General features: G+C 37.7%; 1 protein-coding gene across 1 annotated transcript in view; it reads left to right on the forward strand.

Annotated features, from left to right (window-relative positions):
• Nucleotides 1–25,257, forward strand: part of PARD3B (par-3 family cell polarity regulator beta) — a 1,010,919-nt gene that overhangs the window by 377,420 nt on the left and 608,242 nt on the right. Inside the window, exon 3 of the mRNA XM_030325489.1 lies at nucleotides 23,950–24,121. Within this exon, the coding sequence (XP_030181349.1) occupies nucleotides 23,950–24,121 (172 nt within the window). The remainder of the gene's footprint in view (nucleotides 1–23,949; nucleotides 24,122–25,257) is intronic.

Raw genomic sequence — 25,257 nt, forward strand, 5'->3', positions numbered from 1 at the left:
TTTGTTTCCAGGGGTGGGTAGACACCCAGAGGGCAGGTGGTGAAATTTGGGACAATGTGTTACAGAAGTATTTTATTCAGCGTGCTGATGCTGAAATAAACCAACAAAATAACAGAGTAATCAGGAGATGATGCTGTAAAAATAAATGTCATTTTCTACTCTAATATTTAAAAATTAACCTCTGTAAGATGTACATCATTCCAGAAATTAAAGTCTGCTTTAACAAAATTTCATCAGGTCAACCAGCTGCTAAAATCTGAGGTGAAGTCTGTTGCATCTAAGAGAACTTTATTGCTTAAAAGTCCTTGCATATACGTTGTGTAGTGCTGTGTTTAGGATGGTATCGTTAGGAAATGGAAAGAGGGATTATGCCAGTATTCTCTATCTACAGTTTACGCGAGTTTTATAAATGGTCTTGTATATTCTTACAAGTCATTGATAAATTATTTATTTCTTCAGGGAAACTCCCCCTTTTATCAGAAATTTATATTAATCAAAGATGTTTCCTATTTATTTTCATGCTTCTATTTCTCAACTGATATGCTTTTCTCAGGCCCTGACTGGCCCCAGTATACACGCATCACCATTATCCATATGGTTTTCTGCTATCTCCTGATCATAGCATACCTGCTATTTTACTTTAGAAACAAATTTTTAAATTGAAGTATTATACCTTTTTTTTTTTTTGGAACAGGAGAGATAAGTTTACAGAGATCCTTTTAGAAAAATATTCATGGGAGAGCTTTCCAGGCTTTGTAGAGAGCTGACTAGGCACGATGAGTATTTTAAATTCATATCATAGTATCTTCAGAAGATAATGTAGCAAGATTTATGCTTTGGGAGAGGAGTTCAAAAGTGTTGCATGACTTGTCCAGGTAAATCACCAAGCCCCTTGGAGAAAACCTCTGGTTCCTCTCCTCTCTCAGCCATGTTTCATGTTCATCTAAAATACAGTCCCTTATTTCCTCCTTAACATGTATGGCGATATTCTAGCGGCATGATGGCGATCCCAGAGTTAAATAGTCAAATCAAACAATAGTGACTGTTCTCTAGGACCTACTGGGGTCTCCAGCTTGTAGACTGACAGGTAAGTGAGTGCAGAAATACAGGTGATTTAATTTTTCAATAAGGTGACTTGAGCGGTCCCCCCGACCCCATTCAGGTGTTTTATCTATGAGTGTTGTGTCTAGAATTGATTGTATCATTCATATGCATAAATATCTTTACAAATAAAATTACACTGAGACAATTTTAAGACGCGTGGGGAAGATAAGGTACTCTTATTCGAAGAAGATACTACTGCTTACTGGAAGTCCTGCTGCTAGAAGGTACTACTTGAGAGCTTTGGGAACAATTCCCTGGTTGTAGACATAACTGGGTGAGACAGTTCCAAGGCTGAATGTGTGGTCACAGTGGTTTTGACCACAGCTAGGAAATGGGACATTAGGTCTAAGTTGCTGAGAATGGCCAGTTGATAATCTAGTCACAGTAATGCATACTCTGGGAATACTTGCTACGTTCAAGGCGTGGGGCTTACTTTTGCAGGGCCATTAGTATCAATAAGAGAGTGACCTTGGCCTCCAGCTGCTTATAATTTATTGGGAGCAAAGAGGCAAAATAACTATAGCACAAGGAAGAGTGGAACAGCTATAAAAGATGTGCTACTAACAAATTAATCATCTCGAAGTTAGTTGATTGAATAACAGATGTTCCATGTCATAGGTGCTATTCAATTAACATGGCAGAGTTAGAAACTAATTTGTCCATCACTAATAAACCTCAGGGTTTGTTTTGTATTAATTTCATGTGCTTAATTTAGCCATGGCAGTTTTTTATATAATAACCTTGAGAGCTATAGACAATGTTCTATTTAATAGGAATTAATAATAAAAGTCATCAAGATTTATAAATGAAAAAAAATAGGTGACTATTGTCATACACTTCAAAGAACACAAAATATTTTTAAAGCTTGTTCCATTGCTAACCATAGATCAAACCACTCTGTTTTGATGCGTTCTAACACTATAATCTGTTAGGATGGAAATTATTGCCCTGAAAACATATTTAACAACATGATTATTGGTGACACGAAAGAGTTAATGCACAAAGAGCTGGTGAAATTTTGTTTTGTTTTCCCCTCTTAGACTTCCTAGCAGGATAAGATTTATTACTGCTGTACCTTTCCTATGGAAATCAGGTTTTCTAAATGGGTAAATTAAAGCTTATTGTAAATTGCTCAAGGTAATATTGGAGTCCTTTGTGCTGCAGGGTTTCCAATGTGGGTCTTTTAACCTTTGGTTCCATTTAAAGGAAATTTTCCTGAAAGATTTATTCTCCCTTCAGTGACATTTTTAGATGGTGTACACGATGAGCAGAGAGTGCTAAGTGTTGAAGAAATAATTTGCGTTTCTTTATAAACTGAATTTCGTCGGATTTTTTTAGAACTCTTATTGTAACATCCTGAGTTATATATATATTTTAAAAAATTATATCCTTGTACATGTTCTAAATGTCAAATGTAACTACCGGAATATTTAGTCTACTAGGAAGTACAGACCTTGAATTTAGCCATTCTTCAGTACATATGTTTAAGTTTTATATAATATTGATTCAGGGAATGTTTGGCTATTAAGGTTTTATGATTTTCATTTCAAGTAATATTCGAATATGTGAAAAAAAATTAGGTTGTAGTTATTCAGTAATTACTACTTTGTACAATTCCACTAAGTCAGATTTTTCAATATGTAAATCGATCTTTTGTAAGATATAATAATCAAAGCACGGTATGTGTTACAAACCAATTACTAGAGTGAATAACTGGGACTAAAGAATTTTTTTGTTGTCGGTTACCATTAAAATTGACTGTCTCTGGAAATGTAACTTTTACTTTCCCTGTTTTTATAGTAACGCTGCATTAAGATGTCAGGTCAAAATATTTTTTTCCTTTCTCTCTCTGTTTTGATATTTCATTTGAGAACCAATATTTCAAAAAATGTAGTGATTTAGTACAAATTCCTTAGTTCCAGTCAGATAAATAAACCTTACCAGATTCTGTGAACTGATTTATTGATGGCACTCTGAGGGATCACAAGCCTTTTTTGAGAACATTTGAAACATTTCTGAATTCTGAATTTTATTGAAGTTGTTCCCAAGAGAGGAGCAGAATGGGAGAAAAATCCTCTTTCGTTTTACAGATTTGGATATCTTAAGAAAGCTTAACAAAGCTTTAACTTTTTTCAAGGGGTAATATTAAAAAAAAAAATACACAAAAACAAGAAAACAAAATTAGGATAAATGATAAAACAAACACTAAGCCGGTCACCAGTGAGTGCTAATGGGAATCATCTTCTATGTGGTCACTTTTCTATGGCACACATGTTTGAAATATATGAAAATATACAAACTTCCTTTTATACAGTGATTTAAACTTCTTTGAAATCTAAATTTATATCTTTTAAAAAGTGTGTGTAAATATACCTCTTTTCGGATTATCCTTGACTACTTCTCTTTCTTCTCTCTCTTTTCAATAAACATGTTTGTCTGTAGATGATCATAGATCCAAATAGCTTCTCTCTGCTCTTCTCAAACCCAAACATTTCTCTTCTAAAAGGAAAGTGGCTTTAAAGACACCATAGGCCAAGTGGATCTTCCTGTGACCTGTGATGGGAAACGTACTGGTCAGCGGTAGGCTGGCTGCTACATAGGAGAATCCAGGATCCCGCCATGAGCCCTTTATTGCACCTTCTTCCTATGGAGCTTTCCGAGGTACTAAAGTAAACCGTGGGAGCCGATTTAGTGCCCTTTCCCTAGGGGGGCCCTCTGGTCTAGTGTTACCTCTTACCTCGTGATTTTATGTGCCAGATTTATAGAATCTAAGACCGCTCATAACACACGAAAATGGTCTGTGCCACGAGAAGGCAAGCAGTAAAGTTCTTTGAGCTACCCAGTTTGGAATTTATTTTATGAGACTCCATATTAATAGAAGTATTTGAGGTTCAAATAAGGTGAGTACGAGACTGTTTTTGGCAAATAGAGAGACCTCCATCTTGTCTGAGAGAAGGCTGGGCTCTCCATTGCTATCCCTGTGCTATCCTTCCTATCTATCATTGGGAAACCATGATTGCTGAAGTGACAAAATTAAGTATAATGCCAGCAATTATGATTTCAGAGGGAAAACATAAAAAAAATAAAGCTGAAAAGTAAAATGTTAAAGGGAATTTTAAAAAGAACGTGAGCAAAAAGCTCGTAAAAATAGAAAAGGTTAGACATTCAACATTTTATCACCTAAAGGAACTAAGCTAAGAACAAGGCAAATGTTGCATAAACCGATATTTAAAAAAAGAAGAAAGGAAATAGGAGGTAATCTGAACACCACGGAAAGAATGCAAGAAACAATTGATGCAAATTCAAAATGAAATACAGTAAAATGGGCAACACCAAAGTGAAGCCAACTGACTGTTTTAAAAGTTAGCCTGGTAGATGGGGGAAAAGGAGGAAGCATGTTGCCTTCTTAAAGTGGTCCCCTGAAGTGAGGCAGCTCCAGTGACTGGGAGCTCTGGGGAGACCTCTAAGGGCAGAGAGAGAGCTGCCCTGTGGAGGCTAAGAGCTGACTCTTGGGGACCTCCTGTCAATGGCTCCTGTCCCCTAGCTCTCTCTAGGCTACCTGAGAGGGCAAGGAGGTGTGCCCTTTAGTGAATGGTAATCCATCAAGCTGCCAGTTTCCCCTTGCTGGCTTCTCACAGGCATAGAGCTGCCACAACTGTCTCCATCCTTTTGTGAAACCCACTCTCTGGGGGGAGGATTTTACATTTAGCCCCATGTTCTTCAGGCAGGTGGTCAAGGCAAGGTGCCTGGTCACCGTGCCATCCTCTAATCAGCTATTTTATTACTTTATATTTTTGTAATCCAACTGTTTAATGTTGACATTTCATAACTAGTTATTTTTCAAGTAAGAACAATGGTGAACTTTCTAAACTTAGAAAAGTTTTATTTTGATAAACTCTGCTTTTGCGGTTGCTGATCGTACCCAACATCACTAATTAAGACTACCTACCGGTCTTCACTCCTGCTTCCTCCACACCCACCCACACACATGCCTCGTCTAACTCATGCCCATAGCTCACGTGGAGTAACTCTTCAGTTGCATATGTCAGATAATTTCAAGTACCAAACTGTGTATTTTAATCTTTTAGTGGGAGCATGCGAGGATAGGGGCAACGGAGATGTGCACACAACGTACCACTTTTGTGGAGTATATCTGTTTACATCTAGTCTTATTCCCCAGATGATTTAAGGTAGGCTTCTTCATAGTAGGTTAGGACTGGAGGTTTAAGAAGCATGAACATACATTATAAGTCATAAAACCTAGGGCACATTTCAGGAAACATACCTGTGGGCACAACGTTCAAGGTCCTTCATTTTCTGTCTCTAACTTTTCAGTCCAGCCTTATCTCTTCTAGTTATTTTCCTGTCAGCTTCTAGGAACCTGCCCTCTAAACACCTCAAACTAAGTGATTGGCATTTTGCAAACAGTGAATTTGCGACGTCCTATCCTGTGCCTTTCTGGATGTTGTGCCTTGTACTTTGATGGGCTTCCCAAACTTGCTGTCCTATGCAGTCATACTAAGGAAGGCCCAGCTGAAATATCATCTCCACTTTCTAACGTCTTTAACAGCTTCCCTGAAAACATCCACAGAATGTATCTTCCTCTCTCTTCCTGACATGGCATTTTGCTCCTTCAGCCATTGCGTCACATGTCACAGTGTCCATATTGTTTTCATGTGCATCCGCCCTTCCTACTACTAAATCAATAGGTTCTTGAGATGGGGGGCTGTATCCTGAGTTTTTAACACAGTGCATGGCATGTTAAAAGTACTCAAAAAAGGTTCCTTAGAGGTAAGAGTTGGAGCACTTCACTGAGATTCCTATTTGGACTACTGAACGTTGGCCTCCTCGTTCACTGAGGCACAGTTAAGGCTTCAATGAACACTGCGCTTCTGCTGCTTTTAAGTGTTGCTCTCTTCCATTTTAGCTCAACTTTCCTAGTTTCAAATCTAGGAAGTCTTCCATTTCTTCTAGTTTTTTGTTTTTTTTTCCCTATTAGTTAACCCTAGCCTGGAAATTCCATAAGTGAGCATCATAAAAGATGTACATAATGGTAAGGAACACTAAGAAGACATTATTGCTTATGGGTCTGAGACTTTGTTCTAAAGCATTGATTTTGCCAGTTGTTTGACCTCTGAGAAATGAGGCTGTTAGGATTTTCCAGAGGAAAACCAACAGGATGTATGTACCTATGTCTGTGTGTATATATATATACATATATGGAAATTTATTGAAAGGAATTGGTTTATGTGATTATGGAGGCTGAGCAGAAAGCTGTAGATGTAGAAGAGCCAACGGGTCATTCCAGTTCCTGTTTGAAAACTTGAGAACGAGGAGAGCCAGTGGCATAAATTTCAGTCTGAAAGCTGGCAGTCTTGAGACCTAAAGAGAACAGATGTCTTGATCTGAGTCTGAAGGTCAGGGAAGACCAACGTCCAAACTGAAACAGGCAGGAAAGGGGAATTCTTTCTTACTCAGTCTTTTTATTCTACTCAGAACTTCAGTACATTGAATGAGGTCCATACAGGAAGACGGTCTGCTTTACTCAATCTACTGATTTTAATTTTAATGTTGTCCAGAAGCAACCTTACAGACACAACCAGAAATAATGTTTAACCAAATATCTGGGCACTCCATGGCCCTGTCAGGCTGACCCATATAATGAGTCATTACAGAGGCAGTGTTCTGTATTTTATGAATGATGCCAACCAGTTGACTTAAGGAAGGAATTCTGTGTATAAAGAGCATCACTTATTTTGCAAATGATAATGAATATAGTCTTTGCAAGAAGATTGAAGTATAGTCTCATTTGATAGCTGCATTTTAATCAGGGAAGAAGTATAGAGTGAAAAAAGCACTGTATATTTTAGTCAGTCGTAGGATAAAGGTCTCCAATTATTTTAGGAGTTAGGCAAATTAGTAAATAAGTATGTTGAGCATATGCCAGTCCAGAATGGTGGGAAATGTGATGAATAGAAGAACTCAGTACCTGCCTTACAAGTATGCAATATTTTTTAAGTTGTAAGTTAAGGTTAGGTGTTGGCTCAATTCTTTCCCTCATTTAGCTGTTAACTAGCTACAGGATTTTAGAAATTCATGTAATTTTTCCATAACTCAATTATTTTATTAGAATATATGGCTAATCTTATAATCTCAAGATTCTGTCCATGCATTTCACCTGCCACTTACGTTTGAGAAGTTAGGAAATAACCTTTCCTGATTAGAAGAGGGCTAACATGCATTCCAAAGAAAAGTGGCTTGTCATTCTCTGAAGCAACATAGTCTGCTTTCCAGTGATGTCATAATGAAAATGTCTATTGTTTTGTGAAATATCAAGAACAAAAATATCCTAATCATATTTTTGAATCAAAAAACTAATCATATTTTTGAATCAAAAAACATGCTTCATGAGACAGTATGACCAAATTTATTTTTCCCCCTCACATTTCTTGATAATTAGGTAGCAAGTCTCCACAGGCCTTGCCAAATCTATATCTTACCTTATGCGCACAGGCTTTCTAAAGCTTGAGGAATGCTTTCTATTGTAAAATAGGATAAGTTTCAATACATACGTGTTGGCGTGTGTTGATTTTTCTTGTTCAAAGTCTTTTCATATAGTCCTGAAGTCTTCAAACTATAATTTAAAGCAAGACAGCCTCTGTGGATTTATGGAGTCATTTTCCCTTTGGCTAAAACCCTCTATGGTCACAGACCACTAGATTTAAAAAGGCAGCTGAACCCGTCCAAAGACCAACATAAATTTTCAGAGGTAGAGAAAATGGTGCCTGCTTATTAAATTAGTGAGAATATAGTATTTGGCAGCTCCAAATAAATGATGTTTTTCCCCTTTAAGTTAGAAGCAAGACAGTTAGAGATGTGTGATGTTTGACTCACATTTGTCACGTTTAGCTACATTTGTGGAGAATAATTTGCATGGTACATCATGTGCTTACTTTAGACTTCCGTTTGGATTTGTCTGGATAAATGGGTTCACCTTTGCCAAAAGCTCCCAGTTATGAACACATTTAAAACAATTTTTCCCCGACACACAGAGAGTGAACATGAGCATTAAAAAAAAAAAAAAAAAAAGTCCTGTTGTTTTACTAGAGTCTTCTCCATTACTCCAGTGCTGACCTTCTGAGGTTGTCTAAGTGCAATGGCAGGCATTCCCCATTGGTTGCCTACATCCACTTTCCATTTGTCCTCTTGTTTCATAGAAATTATTAATTTTAGTCCAATAAAAACAGGGCCTTTTCTTTTGGTGATTCATTATTGGAAACCATTTTCACTGACTTCGAGGGCTTTGGGAAGAAAACATGTTTATCCTTGACAGATCTTGGTATTTTTCCATGTCTCACAGGAACCTTTCCAAGTCTTTTTTCTATAAAAACAAAATAAATTATAAGCATGGAGACTTTCTAAACCAAAGTTGATTAACTGTACAGGCTTTCTAGAGTAGTTTCTGAGAAAATGCTGCCCAGCATTTCCAGTCATGACACTTGTGTGAAAGGCAATCACCTTCACTCCCATTTAATCCAAAGCTGCTATTAGGAAATGCAATTTTTGATAACACTTTATATTTGGAGTTACATTATATTCTATAGAAATAAGAGTTACTTCTCTTAATGGTAATATCAATAACTCATGGGTAGAAGCTAGGTACAAAATGTCAGATGGATATTATGCTCTAATTAGTGTCTTTCCCCCTCCCCATCAGCTTGTTTTTCTTTTAATTTTTCATTTGATGCTTATCACTTAACATGATGAAAAAGCTTCTAATAACATTATATATCTTTCTTTTTAACGAATATATATGTGTGTATGTGTATGTGTGTATGTGTGTATATGTATATGTATATATATATATACACACACACACACACATATGCATATGTGTGTGTGTGTGTGTATGTGTGTGTGTATATATTTCGGTTGAAGAAAATGTCCACATTTTCGATGTTAGTCTATTTAAGTATTACAAATTAAGTCTATCTTATTAGTCATATATTCAGTCCAATACTGTTCTGGGCTGGGAGTTACCTGGTCTCTATAAACTGACTTATTGCATTTCTAATTAAAGAATACTAGGGTATAGTATTAAATACAGTCTCTAGATACTAGAAATTATTCAGGTTACAAATTGAGTTGGGTCTTAAAGGATGAATAGGGCTTTTGATCAATAAAAATAATGTGGGGTGCCTGGGTGGCTCAGTTAAGCGTCTGACTCGTGATTTTGGCTTAGGTCATGATCTCATAGTTGTGAGATTGAGCCATGCATTGGGCTTTGCACTGGATGTAGAGTCTGCTTGGGATTCTCTCTCTCTTTCCCTCTGCCCCTCTCCCACTTACAAGGGTCTCTCTCTCTCTCTCTCTCTCTCTCTCAAAAAATAATGATGATGATTATAATAATAGCTAGGGGCTAGCATTAAAGAAGTACCATTTTTGTGGTTAGGCACTCTTAAGTTATATCTCATATACTACAACAACTCAAGAGGAAGGCTTAGAATAATGAAGGGGTGCTGAAGTTTGGCTTCTAATTCTGGCTTTATCATTTAACCATCCGATTAGTGTCTATGTAAACCATCTAACCTGTCAGTGCCTCCGCTTTTGGAGCTATTGATGAGGAGGAGCTAGCTACCTCTAGGAGTGGTATAAGCAAGAAATAAGATATTACAGTCTGAAATTATGTGCTTAAACATGGTAAATACTCAGTAAATGTTAGCTGCTGTTCTCATACATAGATGAAGAAAATGATTAAGTCTTAGAGGAGCTAAGTACCTTCCCTGTTTTTCAAAAAGGGTCTGAGGTGGATTTGAACTTTGGCTGGCTTCAGAGCCTACGTTCCCTACTACTAAGGATTCTAGGAAAGGAAAGAGTCATCGTAGATGCAGAAGCTTGTGTGTGGTGTTGGTTGAGGGGGAGCGAGGCAGAGAAGAGCATAGATGAGTGAGTACAGGAACATGAGGCTGGATTTGGCCTCCGGCTACTTGTGGAAGGCCTTGTAAGACCTTGGATAGAAACAAATGTTATCCTAGACAAGTAGGAATCAGGGGAAAATAACTTGTTCTACAATTATTGTGCATTATTTATTTTTACTGAATCAATTTGACAGGTAACATTGTATAAATTTTAGGTGTACATTGTGTTACTTTGACACATTTCTGTGTTGTAATATGATTACTGTTGTAGCAATATTTATCCTGTTACATAATTATAGTATTCTTTTGCATTTAAGTGAAAAAAAAAAAAAACTCCCAGCATTTCCTATTGACTTAAGCTGCCTTCTAAGCCAGTACTATGTTTTCAGTGAATAAACTAAGATACAAGTTCACATGGGAGAGCCCTCAAAGTTTAAGGAGTTTACAGAAGAGACCTCCCTAGATACCATATATGTGAAACACTTTTTTAACCATGGTACAGGATCTAAGCACTGCAGTTCCATAAACCATGTCTTCTCACTTCTATGGATTGATTTGACTTAAGAATTCTGATTCAAACTAATAAAGTTCATCAGGGCCATAAGCACTTGTGGAACATCTGCAAAGGGGACTATATATTGCATACCTGCTAGCCAACATATCTTCTCCCTGTTGAGAGATTGATGTGAGAAGTCAAAACACAATCATATTACTTAGGGAACATGAAACCAGAATACATTTGGAAAGTCACATGATTCAAGCAGGGCCAGCTTCATGGGCATGTGACCTGTACAGTTGCTCAGGGGGTCCCATGGTCACTAGAGCCCCACGTTTGGTTCAGTACTCTGCTACCATCATCTTCCAATTCTTAATTTTTGAACAAGAGCTCCACATTTGCATTTTGCACTGGGCCTCAAGTTGTGTACCTGGTCCTAGATTAATGAGTTTAATGGTACTACACTGTAATCCCCAGACATCGTTCATTTCACAGTAAGGATATATCCCTATTAATGGGGCTTCAGGTTTGCTCACTAATGCCGAAGGTGCCTTCAGAAGGTAAAACTTAGAGTGGCACTGCTAGTATATTCCTTTCCGACACCAGTTTCCTGACTTTCATCTTGTTGACATAACCACTTCTTTAGTCTGTTTATATAGTGAATTAAATGTTGTCCTGGGTGTATTTCCTTGAGTTGATTTTGTGTATTTACAAACAGACCAATACATATTTATTTACTAGATTACATCTCTGAAAGAAGTCATGTTTCCCGATTCTTTAAAAAGTGCCCCATATGTTACTTACATGTTGTGGATGAACTAAATGTCAATAACTCTGAAATTTACGTGAAAGAGCAGATTGGAGGATGGAATATAAGCAAAAACATTTTGGTAAGATAGAGAAATGTGGCTAGAAACCTCATAGTCGTTAGGACAATAGGTTGGCTGAAAACCATGTTGTTAAATAAATGAAAAGTCTTTGGTGAGACACATACCCATCACTCTCAGTTTTTACCCATCACTCTCAGTAGTTGGGCCTTTTAATCCTTGGCAATATGAAGAGCAGGGAGAGTTTACAGGAAAGAACAAACGTGATTGATGACAGGACAGTAGGAGATATAGAAGAAACATGAAAAAATAACAAAGTTTGTCTTGTCTGGGGGGCAAAAGAAATAAGGGAATCTGAAAGTCTTCAAGCACTTGAAAGTTTTTTGAAACAAATTGCCTGACCATATTTTTCCATTTAATAATGGATTGACTGTGTGGAATTTCAGCATAAAGAATCTGCAAAAACTAATGAATTAGTTGGATTATGAAATCAGTGAAATGTTACAATTTTATTTGTGATTGCTTTATTGAAGTAGCTTTATCAATCTGCATTTGTTTAGAATAGGTATGTATGATTTAAAAACCAAATGCCCATCAATCAGAACATTTCCCACCTGCTCTGTCTTACAGGACTACCAAAGTAGTAAATTAAATGAAACCAACATTGTTTTACTACTTGCCCATCATAAAGTATTACTGGTTCCAGGTGAGTACCTATTTACAAGGGACCTTTGAAGATTTAATAGAGGGTTTTAAACGAGTGGAGTACCATGCAATGAAAATTTTTGCATCATAAACAAAAATGAAAAGTAAACTGTCAAACATTTTGCAAAGATAAAAAAAGACAATATACTTAAAATGAAAAGAGCTAATACATGCTGATAAAGAAAATGGAACAGAAGGGCAAAAGGTATGAACGGACCATCCACTGAAGAAATAAAAATGGCTTATAGAATTATTTTCAATATCACTAGTAATCAAATAATTAACCTTTAATCAGGAGAATATAATATTGTCTGTAAAATTGGCGGTGGTTGAAAAAATGATACTGCTTTGCCTAGATAACCTTCATTTTCATGTGTCCTGAATGGAAGAATGGCTAAATTATTTATATGACTTATTATGTTATGCAATATTATTCAGGCATGAGTTTTCTTCCTTTTTTTGCAGATTAAAATTAGAGAAAACTGTATACAAGAAAATCCTAAGTGAAAGTAGCAGAAAATTGTGTGTCATGAAGTATGGTTCAAGTAATGTTGAGATATATATGTAAATCCATAGAAGAGAAGAGTGGACAAAAGGCACCGATATTGTAACAGGAGTTTTCTGGGATTTTAGATTATCTTGTATGTCTTCTTTTCTACTGTGCGTTTTCACAAGTATCCCTAATGACATCCTTTTGAGGTTAAAGTTTTCTTTCCCCTGGGAGACATTGCGAGTCCTACCTTTTCTTGCCTAAGCACTTTTCTTTTCTCTTCTCTTCTTTTTTTTCTCTCTTCTCTTCTCTTCTCTTCTCTTCTCTTCTCTTCTCTTCTCTTCTCTTCTCTTCTCTTCTCTTCTCTTCTCTTCTCTTCTCTTCTCTTCTCTTCTCTTCTCTTCTCTTCTCTTTCTACCTGAGAAACATAAAAGCCTAGAGTAGCAAAGTGCAAAAGTGGCTACTGGGTTTGAGAGTTTAGTGTAAACACTGACTTTTGAAACCCAAGATTGCTGATGGTCTTAGCAACCTGAATTTTGGGGTCCAGCCCTAATTTCAAAACATGTGTTCCATTTTTTTTTCTGTAACTATGCTCAGTGTGTGTCATTTTTTTTTTTTTAATTTAGAAACAAATCCTAGTTTTCACGCCGACAAAATATATTCTAGATGCTTTAGGAAGAAGGCCTTTTGCACAAAACATATAAATTTGCAACTGGCTCTGAAAGATGCTCTTCCTACAATTAGAGGCAAGACCTGAAGCACAAGTACTCTTGGAAGAGGTAATACCCCTCCTGCGATTGTGAGCAAGGAGCAAGGACCCTGGGCTTCTTGTCTTCAGGCCCCAATTAGCGAGGCATCATTCTATGTGAGTTTAATACACCCACAATCATAATTACAAATCTTGACATTTAGATGCTCCCAAAGTCAACACCCATCCCAGCAGGGTTAGCCACATTATCACTAGTTAAGGAGATGTAGAGCAATTAGAAGCTAAAGGAAAAGGTTAGCTTTACCACTCAGACGGAAGGGGTTCAGTAGCGAAACCCACCTGCAAGTGCAGTGTTAATTTTTTAAAATATCGGCTTCAAAGCCTTGTCACCCATGACAAGGAAGATCTGAGTCTAAATGGAATATTTAAGAGAAGTGCTTCCTCATCCCTCAATCAGGCTGCACGCTGACCTTTGCGTAGTCTTCGCCGGTTGTTCAGCTGTCACCAAATGCTGGAGAAAGTAGAACATCATCGGACCTGTCACGAGGTCAATCAGCCGGTGCTCGGGCCAATTTGCTAAATGTGTCTTTGCTAAAGAGTCTGTTCCCTCACCAGTCTGATGAAATGTAGTACCAATTAATCACCAGCTAATTTTCAGGGAGTTGAAAACTCCCTTGTAGTCGTTGGCCACTCACCACGTTGTCTGGCCTTGGGGGACCTCAGGCCTGGAATGTGAGGCCACCTCAGAGACACGTGAAACTGTTGAAACTTGTGTCTTAGGCTACCAAGGTGACAGGCTAGGCGACATCTGCCTCAGGCCAACACTGACCTGTTTTAGTTAGAACCCTCCATGTGGTTGGCAAGCCCCAAAGACCGTGCCTACAGCTCAAGTGCATGCAGCATTGTCTCCTTGAACATTTTATTTATTTATTTTTTTTTAATTTTTTTTTTTTATTATTTTTTTTTTCCAACGTTTATTTATTTTTGGGACAGAGAGAGACAGAGCATGAACGGGGGAGGGGCAGAGAGAGAGGGAGACACAGAATCGGAAACAGGCTCCAGGCTCTGAGCCATCAGCCCAGAGCCCGACGCGGGGCTCAAACTCACGGACCGCGAGATCATGACCTGGCTGAAGTCGGACGCTTAACCGACTGCGCCACCCAGGCGCCCCTCTCCTTGAACATTTTAATGATCCAGTAAGATCTCATTGTTTTTTGTATCAACCTATCAGTTCTTTATCTGTCTTTAGAAGGTGGTGGTGGCTTTGTCATCATTCTCTGCAGAGGTTTATTATCTGAGAGCTGTTGAGTTGTCTTAAAAGCAGAAAGGTTTCTTTTTTTTTTTCCTTTTACCACATAGACTGTTCTATTTGTAGCCAAGTCTCATAAATTAAAATACTTGTCAAAATAAATGAATAGTATGTTTGTTATATTCATGACTTAAAATCACATTTGATTGCTTACTCATTAATCCACAAAATTAAGCAACGCACCCTGGATTGCAGTCATTAGTACAAAGAAGCAGGGTTCTTCTAACCGTCAGACGTAGTAGAGAACACCGTACGATTGTGTTTGTTTCAAAACTAAGTATGTTCACACACACATTAGTTTTATCATTTCAGAAGGTCTCCTCTGGAAGAAAGTCAAGTACATAAATGCAGTCCACCAACAAACAGGGTTGGGATCATAATATACTAAGTGGATTTGAGATGGAACAATCGTAAAATGTCATCTTACATTGAGCCTCAAAGCTGACAGAAGCTATTTTGCCCTCTGTAGGAGCATATGTGGTAAGGGAGGTTACCTTTACTCCCAATTGGATGGAAAAATCAAGGACTCAGGGAGATGGCGTCCACATCCATCCAAATGGCCACATTTGCCCTTTCTCTCCGGTAAAGCAGAGAATGTAAACCATTTCCCTCACTCCCTTCCATGTGGCAAGTACTCACGAACAGCTTGGAATACAAGGTCAGGTTATACTTGAATTCTCTCATCTGTAACGTGGGGATAATACTGTTTTTCTGAGAGGTTTTCTCATGAAAATGAAACAGAACATGTAAGTACTTAGAACAGTGCCCAGCACATAGTGAGGGCTGGCTCATTATTTGGTAAATACATTTTTTAGTTATGTGACTCATGGTTTCAAGTAGCTGACAGTCATAGAGGCAAGCAAGTCAAGATGGTTGTGCTGTGTGACTGGTAACGATAGAGACATGGACAGTATTGTGGGAACAACGTAGAACCCAGTAGAAGGCCTTGAACTACATCTTGGAAACTATGAGAATGTAAAGAATTTTAACTTGGAGCGAGACCATGCCACTTTGTATGACGGAAAGCCCATTTCAGCAGTAGTGTTGTGGGTAAACATCCGGGGGCTGGACGAGAAGCCAGAAGCAAATTGAGGCCTTTGCAGCGGAGACGTAGGGACCTGGAGACGCATTGAGGCATTTTGTTGTGATGAATAATCCCTGCAGAGAGAAATCAGCCTTAGATTCCAGTAAGTTACTGCCTTCAAGGATCTGTTGACATATCTATGGATGACTGTGGCAGCGCTGGACCTTGGCCAAGAAATTACCAAAAAGGTGTTTCTGAGGCCGTTCCAGCTTTGGTTTAGGGTAGAGAATAGAAGCTGTAGGGAAGAAAGGAGAAAAAAAACTGAGCCAGTGAAATAGGACTAACGTGAAAGTTACAACATTTTAAAGGCATGTGTGCTTTGTCATTTACAAAATATTTTTCCACGTGCTACTTTATGTTTTCTTGTGTCGGGTACGCTTCCTTAGAAAAGAATATGCTTTCAGAAATGCAGGTTAGATGTGTGTGATTTAGTTGAGAATGATTTGAAGAAGAAGTCATTTGTGTGTATGTGTATCCCTGCATTTTAAAACATTGTCTTCATTTACACTAACGTACACTCTCCCAAGACCTTCAAAGCCCTTGGGATTGGATAAAATTGAGGAACGTCCGTGATATACAGAGTAAATGGCAAGCAAAGCCGCTCAGCGAATTGGCATCATTTTTGAGTTTTCTCAACCAGTTTAACCCAAGGATCTTCCACTTTCTTTTGTGTCAGTTATTTTTAGTGTGTGTAATTCAGAGACAGTGGAAATACTATTACTGACAAAGCCAGAGATGCTGTTTTTTTTTTGATTTCTGACATTTGTGTTACCTCAGAACGCTTGAAACTTCTTCCTGCTTCTTTACGTGTTTGCTTTCTCCGTAGCTGTCCCACAGGGCCCTTTAGGATTAGAGCTTGGTGGCTACCACCTGATCTCCATGGAGCCCTTTGCCCGACCACTGCTATGGATGGTCAAGGGCACAGAGGAAAGTGTCTTCAGGCTTTCCTTGTGTATATTAGGTGTCGGTTTTGAAGGTCGTTTCATAAATGGTGAGTTGTTACTATGCAGGAAAGTGAAGAATGAATGTAACAAAAATAAACAAATAAAAAAATAAGGCTCTCAAACTTGAGTCAGTCACAGGAAAAATACGATTCAGTATAAATGTATTTATTGTATACCTGACTTCTTAGTGAGCTACTGCATAATTAAAGGTAAATGCAGTTTTGGCCAAAGTATCGGCGTTTTTTTAATAGGCATGCTTTTTGTTATTACCAGCAGTGTAGGCAGCTGCCTTTTGAAAATGTGATAAGAATAAATAGGATTCTTAGTACAGTTGAATAAATTATGTTATTTTCTTTAGCATGAAGCTTAAAGCTGTAAAGTTTGTAAAGGTCCCTATTACAGATTTTTCAGTTTGGAGAGGAAATGAAAATTGGTTTTATCTCATTTACTGAATGTCGATTGAACTTTCTGAGAATCAGAGCTGTTGCATACTTGCTCTGAGGATACTTGATCTGATGCTTGCATCTGATGAAGATGCAAATTTGAGCATGCTCATTTTAAAAATCTGGATTAAATGCTTTTAGCTAGCTGTCAAAATCCTATGAAGGAAGATCACCTGTTTTCAAACCTTTGTTTAAAGTGGCATAAAATTAAGTCACATAGCCCATTGTTATTTAGTTACAAGCAGATATGTATACATTTAAATGAAATTCTTCCGTGTTTCACTCTCTTCCCAAAGGTGATAATGTGTTTTCCTGTACTTGTGAAATGGTTGTAATTTCACAGTCTTACTTAGATTTAATTGTGTTTATTAAGATTTGAGACAAATGATTCTAATTTTGTTTTGTAGGATCCTGTTTTTTTGTCTTTGAATTTTACTTGATAGTTGTCGGTAATATGGAATATGTATGAAATGGTAAAAATAGCAGTGTGTTGTTAAATTCAAGAGTTTAACCCAAAGAACTCAATATGGCAAATAAGTTTTTCTTAGTAGTACGTGAGTGTACTTGACGTGTAATTAAAATAGAGCCACATTTCCTAACTGTAATTACTAATACAAAAAATGTACTTTTATAAATCATGTTCTATGGGCATTTGGATGATTCTTTTTGATTTTCTCTATAGGCTAAAGATAATAGCATTCGATTATAAAAACTCAGGCTCTAAAAAGTGACAGAATGCTATAGGTTGATAACAGAGCAAGCCACATCATGAATATTGAGGGACTCTGCAATAAATACCCTTGGTGGCATTTATTATGAAAATATTTACTTGTGACTGGAGAAGCTAAAGGCATTGGTATATTGCTTCAAGCTGCAGTGGAAACAGCACACCCCATGTTTTGCAGTGTGGGAAGAATGGTAAAGCGTGTCTACGGGTTGTGTGATGAAGAGGAAGACAAAAAAGAAAAACAAAAATTCCCTATTTGATGTGTTTGATCTTGGTACTTTCTCTGTTCCTCTGTCAATCCTGTGATGAAGAGATTAAAGAGAATCAACAAAGTAAAAGCAGAATATGGATAAACAAGTCAAGTGGGATTTAGTCTGGAAGCCAGAGAATGTTAGCTATGGTAGGAAAAGGAATTAACATTTAACCTTCCATTGTGTACCAGGCTCTGTGCTGAAGTGTTTAGGCATGTTAGGGATATTATCAAGGAACTTAACATTTTACCTCCACGTGACTCACACACTCCCCCCCCCCACACACACACACACACATGCACGCAAACACACAGCCCTTTACTAGTGATATTGATCATAATAGTCTTACTGTTTAATTATAAAAACAGGTCTGAGTTCTCGAAGTGATATTGATGGTGTGAAATTGCAGAGAACACATGACTCTTTTGATCAAGTCTATTATTCAGGTTTCACAGATAATTGTAAATTATCCAAAATTCTTCCATTTCTTTTCATCTTTGAATTTGTTGTTGTTGTTGACTTTTTCATTATTTTGATCTACACAAGGTATGAGAAAAAGATGGAAATATTCTCTAAAGTGAAGTTTTATGGGTGATCATTTTGCTAGGAGAATCCCAATTTCAGATGTTCTTCCCATAGGCCTTCCGGGGTGGCCAGGGGATGCTTGCAGTTACCAAAGCTAGTGCCTAGCCCTTGAACTGGGAGCACCATCAGCACGCACAACTGAGATCTAATTATTGAATATCATTTTACATGCTACATTAGTGTGTTTATTTTTACATGTTTTCTTAAGTCCGAGTTAGAAGTTAGGTGTGCTCCTGAGAATTGCACTCCACCTTGACCTCTCAAACAGAGGTAGAAAACATGTAAGATAAACATTGTACATTCTCCCAGTGCCTTAATTTTACTGGCACATTAAAGAGAAAATAGTGTCATATTAAAACAATCACAGAAAGCTGGTAGAACGTGAAATGGAAGACCTGAATTTGGATGGGCTGCACACTTGAATCGTGAGCTTGTGGAATGCCATCTCAGACTACACCGCTAACCCTGCCTCCCTCTCCATGTGCTCTCCACCCCTGGTGTACCACTTGTACTCCTTCAGAGACCAAATAAGCAGATTCTCCCTTTCAAAATTGAGCCTGAAAAAGAAAGAGAACACACATAATCTCTCTTTTTGAAGCCTGACGTGGCAGAAGCAACTTCTCTTTGTGTCGAATAGAAAAGTAGGAATTGCTCTCCCCCACCACCCATAATAACAAAACCAGAACAACGGTAATAATGATGATGAATGACACTTGGAGGGGCTTATGGGTATGTACAGGTTGTTCATATGCATTCATTTCTAAAAAAATAATAATTTGGATGTTTATTCTAAAAACACGTGAAAAAATCTAGGTGTCTTTTACTTGCTATGTTAGGTTTTAGTATCTGTTCTTGCTTTCTTTTAGTTTTATTCCAACAAACATATGTTCAGTGCCTATTGTGTATACTCACCAATCTAGGTGATGGGGATACAACAGAAAAAACAAAAATCACTGTTTCCTTGGAGCTTATATGCTAGCACAGTGAGAAAAAAACAGACAATAAATAAGACAAATAAAAAATGAAACATTGAGAGGGTGATAAATGCGATAAAGAAAAAAGAAGGGAGGATAGAAGGTGACTATGATGTTGCAATTAAGATCGTGTGGTCAGCAAAAGCCTGGCATTTGAGTAAGGATCGGAAGGACAGAGGAACAAACCATGTGGGTGTCTGGGGAGGACTATGTCAGACAGAGAGAACAGCAAATACAAAGACACTGAGTCAGGAACAAAGAGGAAATCATAGATGGATAGAATCCTGAGAGCAAGGGAGAACGTACTCAGAACATGTGGTCAGATATGTCCCAAGGAGCTTATGACCAGATAGTCCATTGCAAGGACTTGAGCTTCACTGTGACATGGGAAGGTGACTGACCAAAGGAGACACATGACCCATCTTGTGTTTTAGTAGGATCACTCTGGCTGCTGTATTGAGAATGGATTAGAAGGGAGCATGGGTAGAAATAAGACCACACAGAAAATTATTGCAGTGATCCATGGGAGAGACTGTGGTAGCTGGGCCCAAAGTGATGAGAGTAGAGGGGCGAGAAGCAGGTAAACTCTGATTATATTTTGAGATTTGTTCACAAACTGGATGTGTGTGGGGTGTATGAGAGAAGAAGGGAAGGATGGAAAAAGACATCAAGAGTGAATATGAGATTTTTCTCCTGAGCAGTTGGATGGATGGATTGCCAGTAATTTGAATGTAAAAAGATTGTGAGAAGAGCTTTGGAAGATCATTTTTTCAGTTTTTCACATGTTATGTTAGGTGATGGACCATATAAGCCTGGAGTTCGAGAAGAAGCTCTGGGTTGGAGGTTTAAATTTGGAATTTATGAGCATATACTTACATCTATGCCATGAGACAAATGAGATGTCCAAAATAACTTAGATGTGTTCTCTGTCACATTTTTAGAGATGAGGAGGAATAAGTAAAAGGAAATTTAACTGATGGTCACAAGAGATGTCTGGGAAGACAAGTCAACAAAACAATTAAGAGGCATGTTGAACTGTGTCCTAAAATCAAGCCAGATAAGTGGCTTGGGATTTAGCTATCTAAAGATTGGTTTTGACCTTCATAAGAGCAGTTTCCATGGAATGGAGGGGCAAGAGCCTGACAAGTGTGGTCTCAGCAAAGAATAGGAGTTCTTTGGAAACTGCTCTGTAGAGATCGGAAACTGCTCTGTACACAGACTTTTTCAGATTTTGCTTTTAAGGAAAGTAGAGAAATGGGGTATTATCTACAGGGGTAAATGGGTCCTGAGAAGGTTTCTTAAACCTTTCTGTTGTTGGTTTTTCTTTTTGTTTGGGGTGGGAGAATGAATAGTATATTTGTGGACCAACCTTCCTGTGTACATCTGGGGATGAGATGCCTAAATACTGACAGAGATCTGTGAGGACAGGAGTTTTGATTAGAAATAATGACTCTGTGAAAAGAGTTTGGATTATGGGGTCTTTGGGAAATGTTGGTGTTGTGCTGGGTGACGTGAGAATACAAGCGTTACAGAAGGAGAACAGAAGGGTTGCCAGAAGATGGATAGGGCAGCAGAAGAGAAAGGCATCCAAATGAAATATTACCTGTTTGCATTTTGCATAATGTTTAGGTTACTGTAGTCCCAAAGATGTCAGTGAAAAATCTTCCACATGCCATAGAAGTTTAGTCTAGGTGAAACCTTAACAACAGAAAAAAAGTTAAATAGAATTTCTTCTTTCCTGTCCAACTTCTTTTTCTATCATGTTGGAAATCATCATGCCTCTGTTGAGGAACCAGAACCATGATTTATGTTAATTAATGCATCTCTGTAACACCGTCTGCTGGGAACTCTGTTACCTGATAATGGAGGTGTTCTGATGAAGCAAGTAATCTAGCTAATAAGCACCTACAATGTACGATTTAAAGAAATTGTCAGTTTTGAAACAAGTGTGCATATGGTAGATGTTGAAATGCAGACCGCATGGAGAGTTTCTTATCAGCCAGCACCAATGAAGCCAAAGACTTTGTTTGGGCACCACCGATTCAGGAACCGAACCTCTTCTTTCCAGGAAGAGAGACCGTCTCATTCATTCATCCATCTGTACATCTAGGGTAGACGTTGTGAAGATCATTCCTGTCAATTGTGGGACTGGGAGACGGACTATGAGATTTGGGAATACTCCACTTCTTATTATCATCATCTTTGTGACGACTATTGCCTTTTCTCTCCATTCTTTATCGTATTCTTTAGGATATAGCATCCTAGTGGACAAACCACAAATATTTTACAAGATATCCTCTCTTTTTACAGCTCTCTTGTTGGAAAACAGTCACAGTGTGGTCTGAAACCCTGAGTTAGAAATGAAAAAGACTAGATTCTAGTACCAATTACTGTTTGGCCTCTCTCCCTTTGGGAAACAAAATCTCCGAACTATTATGTTCTCTCATTTGATAAGTAGGCGTACCATTGTTCTTACATCTGCTGTAAACTTGTATGGATATAATAGTATGGAAAACAGGAGAGTATCTTGGGGAGGAAAGGTTACATAATAAACATAGATAATGGCATAGTTGATGAGTTATCAGTTTTAAGATTGTATATTCTCCAAACTGATACTCAGTTTTTTTTCTCTTTTCCCCAATATGTAAGGTGCCCTGCATTTACTAGCAGTTAAGGATGTAGGAAGAGGGAAGAGTAAGGTATTACTCTTCACTAACACAAAATTGTTCATAGAACCCACATAATAAGCCGCTTCACCTTGCCGATTGGCAATTAAAATAAATGTTACTAAAATGTGTTAGAATTCACCAATATGCAAAACTGAAATTATAATTATGTCACAAAAATAGTGATGAAAATAACACTTCTAGCACATTTTAAAAACTGATTTTATTTTCCTTTTCAAGATTTAAAGTTTTAAACTCTTCACTTTGACCAGATGATTAGAAAGATACAGTTCTACTGATTATTTTTATACTAGAATAATCTTTCGTTATTAATCCATTTAAGTCTTCTCTCAAATCAGTTCATCATTACTACCAATTAAAAATAGAAAATGTATGTGCTCAATTTCAAGAATTAAAAATAATGCCTTGGGAGTAGCATTTCTTTCCTGTGGTAAGAGGATTGTTGGATTTTCCAATTAAAGAAGTCTCCATACTGGAAATGAGTAGTCAATTATGAAAATTATTTCTGAGTAGTCAATTTGCATATCCTTAATTGTATTCATTTCTTTTGAAAGACTCAACTTGGAATTTATGATGTTTTGATTGATTACTCCTGCATTTGTGTTATTAATACTATTGCCAACGAGATTCCCTTATGAATGGGGCTTTCTGTGCCTTTCCTAAATAAATGCTTGAATCATAAGTAGGTTTGTTTTATGTAATGAATGAAAACTATCTAAAGATTTACTAGCAGATTTCAAAGTTGCCCACACTGCTCTTTCCTGGGTTGACAGTAGCATCCTCTCACTGCCTACTGCACACACATTTGGACTTTTCCACGGCACTTGATGAGACGCTTGTGAAGGTCCTCTGTGGAGGTGCTGTCTGCTGGCCAAAAATACAGTTTGAGCAGGGCTGTCCTCACTGTTGATACAGCAGTGCTTGGGCAATTACTGGAAATTTTTATTTTATTTTATTTTGCCCTTTATGAAAAATGACTTGGAATGGACAATTAAATGTTTTATATTAATAGTTCTATGTTAATAGTTCTATATTAAGAAACATAGTTCTCCTATGAAATGAAATTGAAATGAAGATAGTAATAATTTGGTTGAAAGTGCTGACGTTTAGTCTCTTTGGACTTGGCGTTCATTGGACTGAACCAGTCAGCACAGTGTCATGAAGGAAGAGAACAGAATTAAAGGGATGTATAAAAAGGGGATGATATCTATGTGCACAAAATGAACACATTGTATGGAAATATACACATTCATTTGTTGTGATCGTGTCTAAAAGGGCAGCTGTAATTATGGATTTTATAATATCCCAGCTCTCCTAGCCTTGAATGTCCTCTTTTTTCAAGTAGACCTATCCTCAGCTTCTGCATCTTCGACTTTTTATTTCTGGAAACACTCTTAAAAATACTGAAGTCCTTTTAGAAATATTGGTGAAGGTGGCAAGGGGAAGGGGCAGCCATTTCCTTATTTCAAAAGAGCCAAAATTGGTTCTTTATTTCAAGAATCGGCAAACAATTAATTCCTGGCTACAATGCTTTTAGACCTATTGAGTGGAGAGTTGTGGGGCAGTAACATTCAAGTTTGACATTGTCAGAAGCCATTTTCTTTAAAATCAAATAAAGATCACAATCAGCGAGATACAGTGTTGTGTGATGATGCATGTCATACCAAGTAATGAGTGTTGTTGGATTTGTTTGTAGCTGATTGCTGTGTTTGATGAACAAGAACCACTCCACAAGATTGAGAGCCCCAGTGGAAACCTTGCAGGTCAGCAGACCCCAGATGCCTTTGAGACGGAAGTGGCTGCCCAGTTGGCCGCATTTAAACCAATTGGTGGGGAGATCGAAGTAACCTCTTCTGCTCTAAAATTAGGTATGTACATTTTCACTAGTATGTTTTTCACCTGATTGGAATACATCAGCTTGCTGGTTATGAGTTGCTTCTACAATATGACGTATCTTCTTAGTATCTTTCTTTAAAAATCTGGTCTGTCTTTTCTTTAAATTATTTTCACATAGCTCTTTGTAGTCGATGATGCTCAGACAAGTGGATGCAGTTTTTGCTTGCATTGCGGGCGAATCTGAACCGCATCCTCTAGAAGTATCCTACAGGACAGGCTGGTCTGTAAGTGATGTGGCTTATCTGTAGCCTACGAGGATCACTTTAAGAAAATGTCCCTGAAGAGTGTCATTTGGCAAAAGCTAAGGGTTATCAAGGAATTTGGACTAGAAACGAAGGTCACTTTCTGTTTCAGCCGCCTTCTTTTTCTCCCCAAATGATGTATCTCAGAGTTTGGAGGAAACGTTTGAAGTTAATTTCTTAATTTTGTCCTCTTCATTTATTCAAGCGAGAACAACCCACCTGGTAATTTTGTTCAGAATTCTTTATTTTTGTTTTGAAGGCATTGGGAGAAAAATAAACATTCTTCTACAGTTTCAGTGAATTTACATCTCCAAGAGAAATGTCAGTTTTTAGTGATAACTCTTAGAGATAAATTTAGGTCCGTTTAACAGCATGAAGCTTTTGAAAATCCACTAACATTTTGGTACTTAAAACAAATTTTCATTCCTGTTGAATGTATGCATATGTTTTGAGACTGCTCTGAGCACCTGTTATATAGGTTAATTCTCCAGATAGAAGAACAGAGGCTTTTCCTACTTTGCAAGGGGAATCTTTCGCTTGCAAAGCAAAGAACATGCTTAAAATTGTAAGTCCTAGAGAGTACTCGTTTTTCCCATCTGAAACAAAATGTTTACTGTAAAGTTTGTTTTACATACCACAATATTGAATACCCGTATTTGGTACAAATGTTCTGGAAAGCATCTGTGGTGCTGCCTTTGTAATAAACCAAGTAGAAATTAATGACCTATAATCTTCACAATTCTCCTCTATCCTTTGGAAACCCGACCAGTGAGGCCGTGTGCTGGAATGCAGACGACGGAGGGCCTTGTGGAGGCGTCTCTCCATCCACAGCGAGGTTTGTGTCTTCCACAACCTCACCACCCTAT

This window comes from Lynx canadensis, chromosome C1 (assembly GCF_007474595.2).
Source record: "Lynx canadensis isolate LIC74 chromosome C1, mLynCan4.pri.v2, whole genome shotgun sequence".
Lineage (NCBI taxonomy): Eukaryota > Metazoa > Chordata > Mammalia > Carnivora > Felidae > Lynx > Lynx canadensis.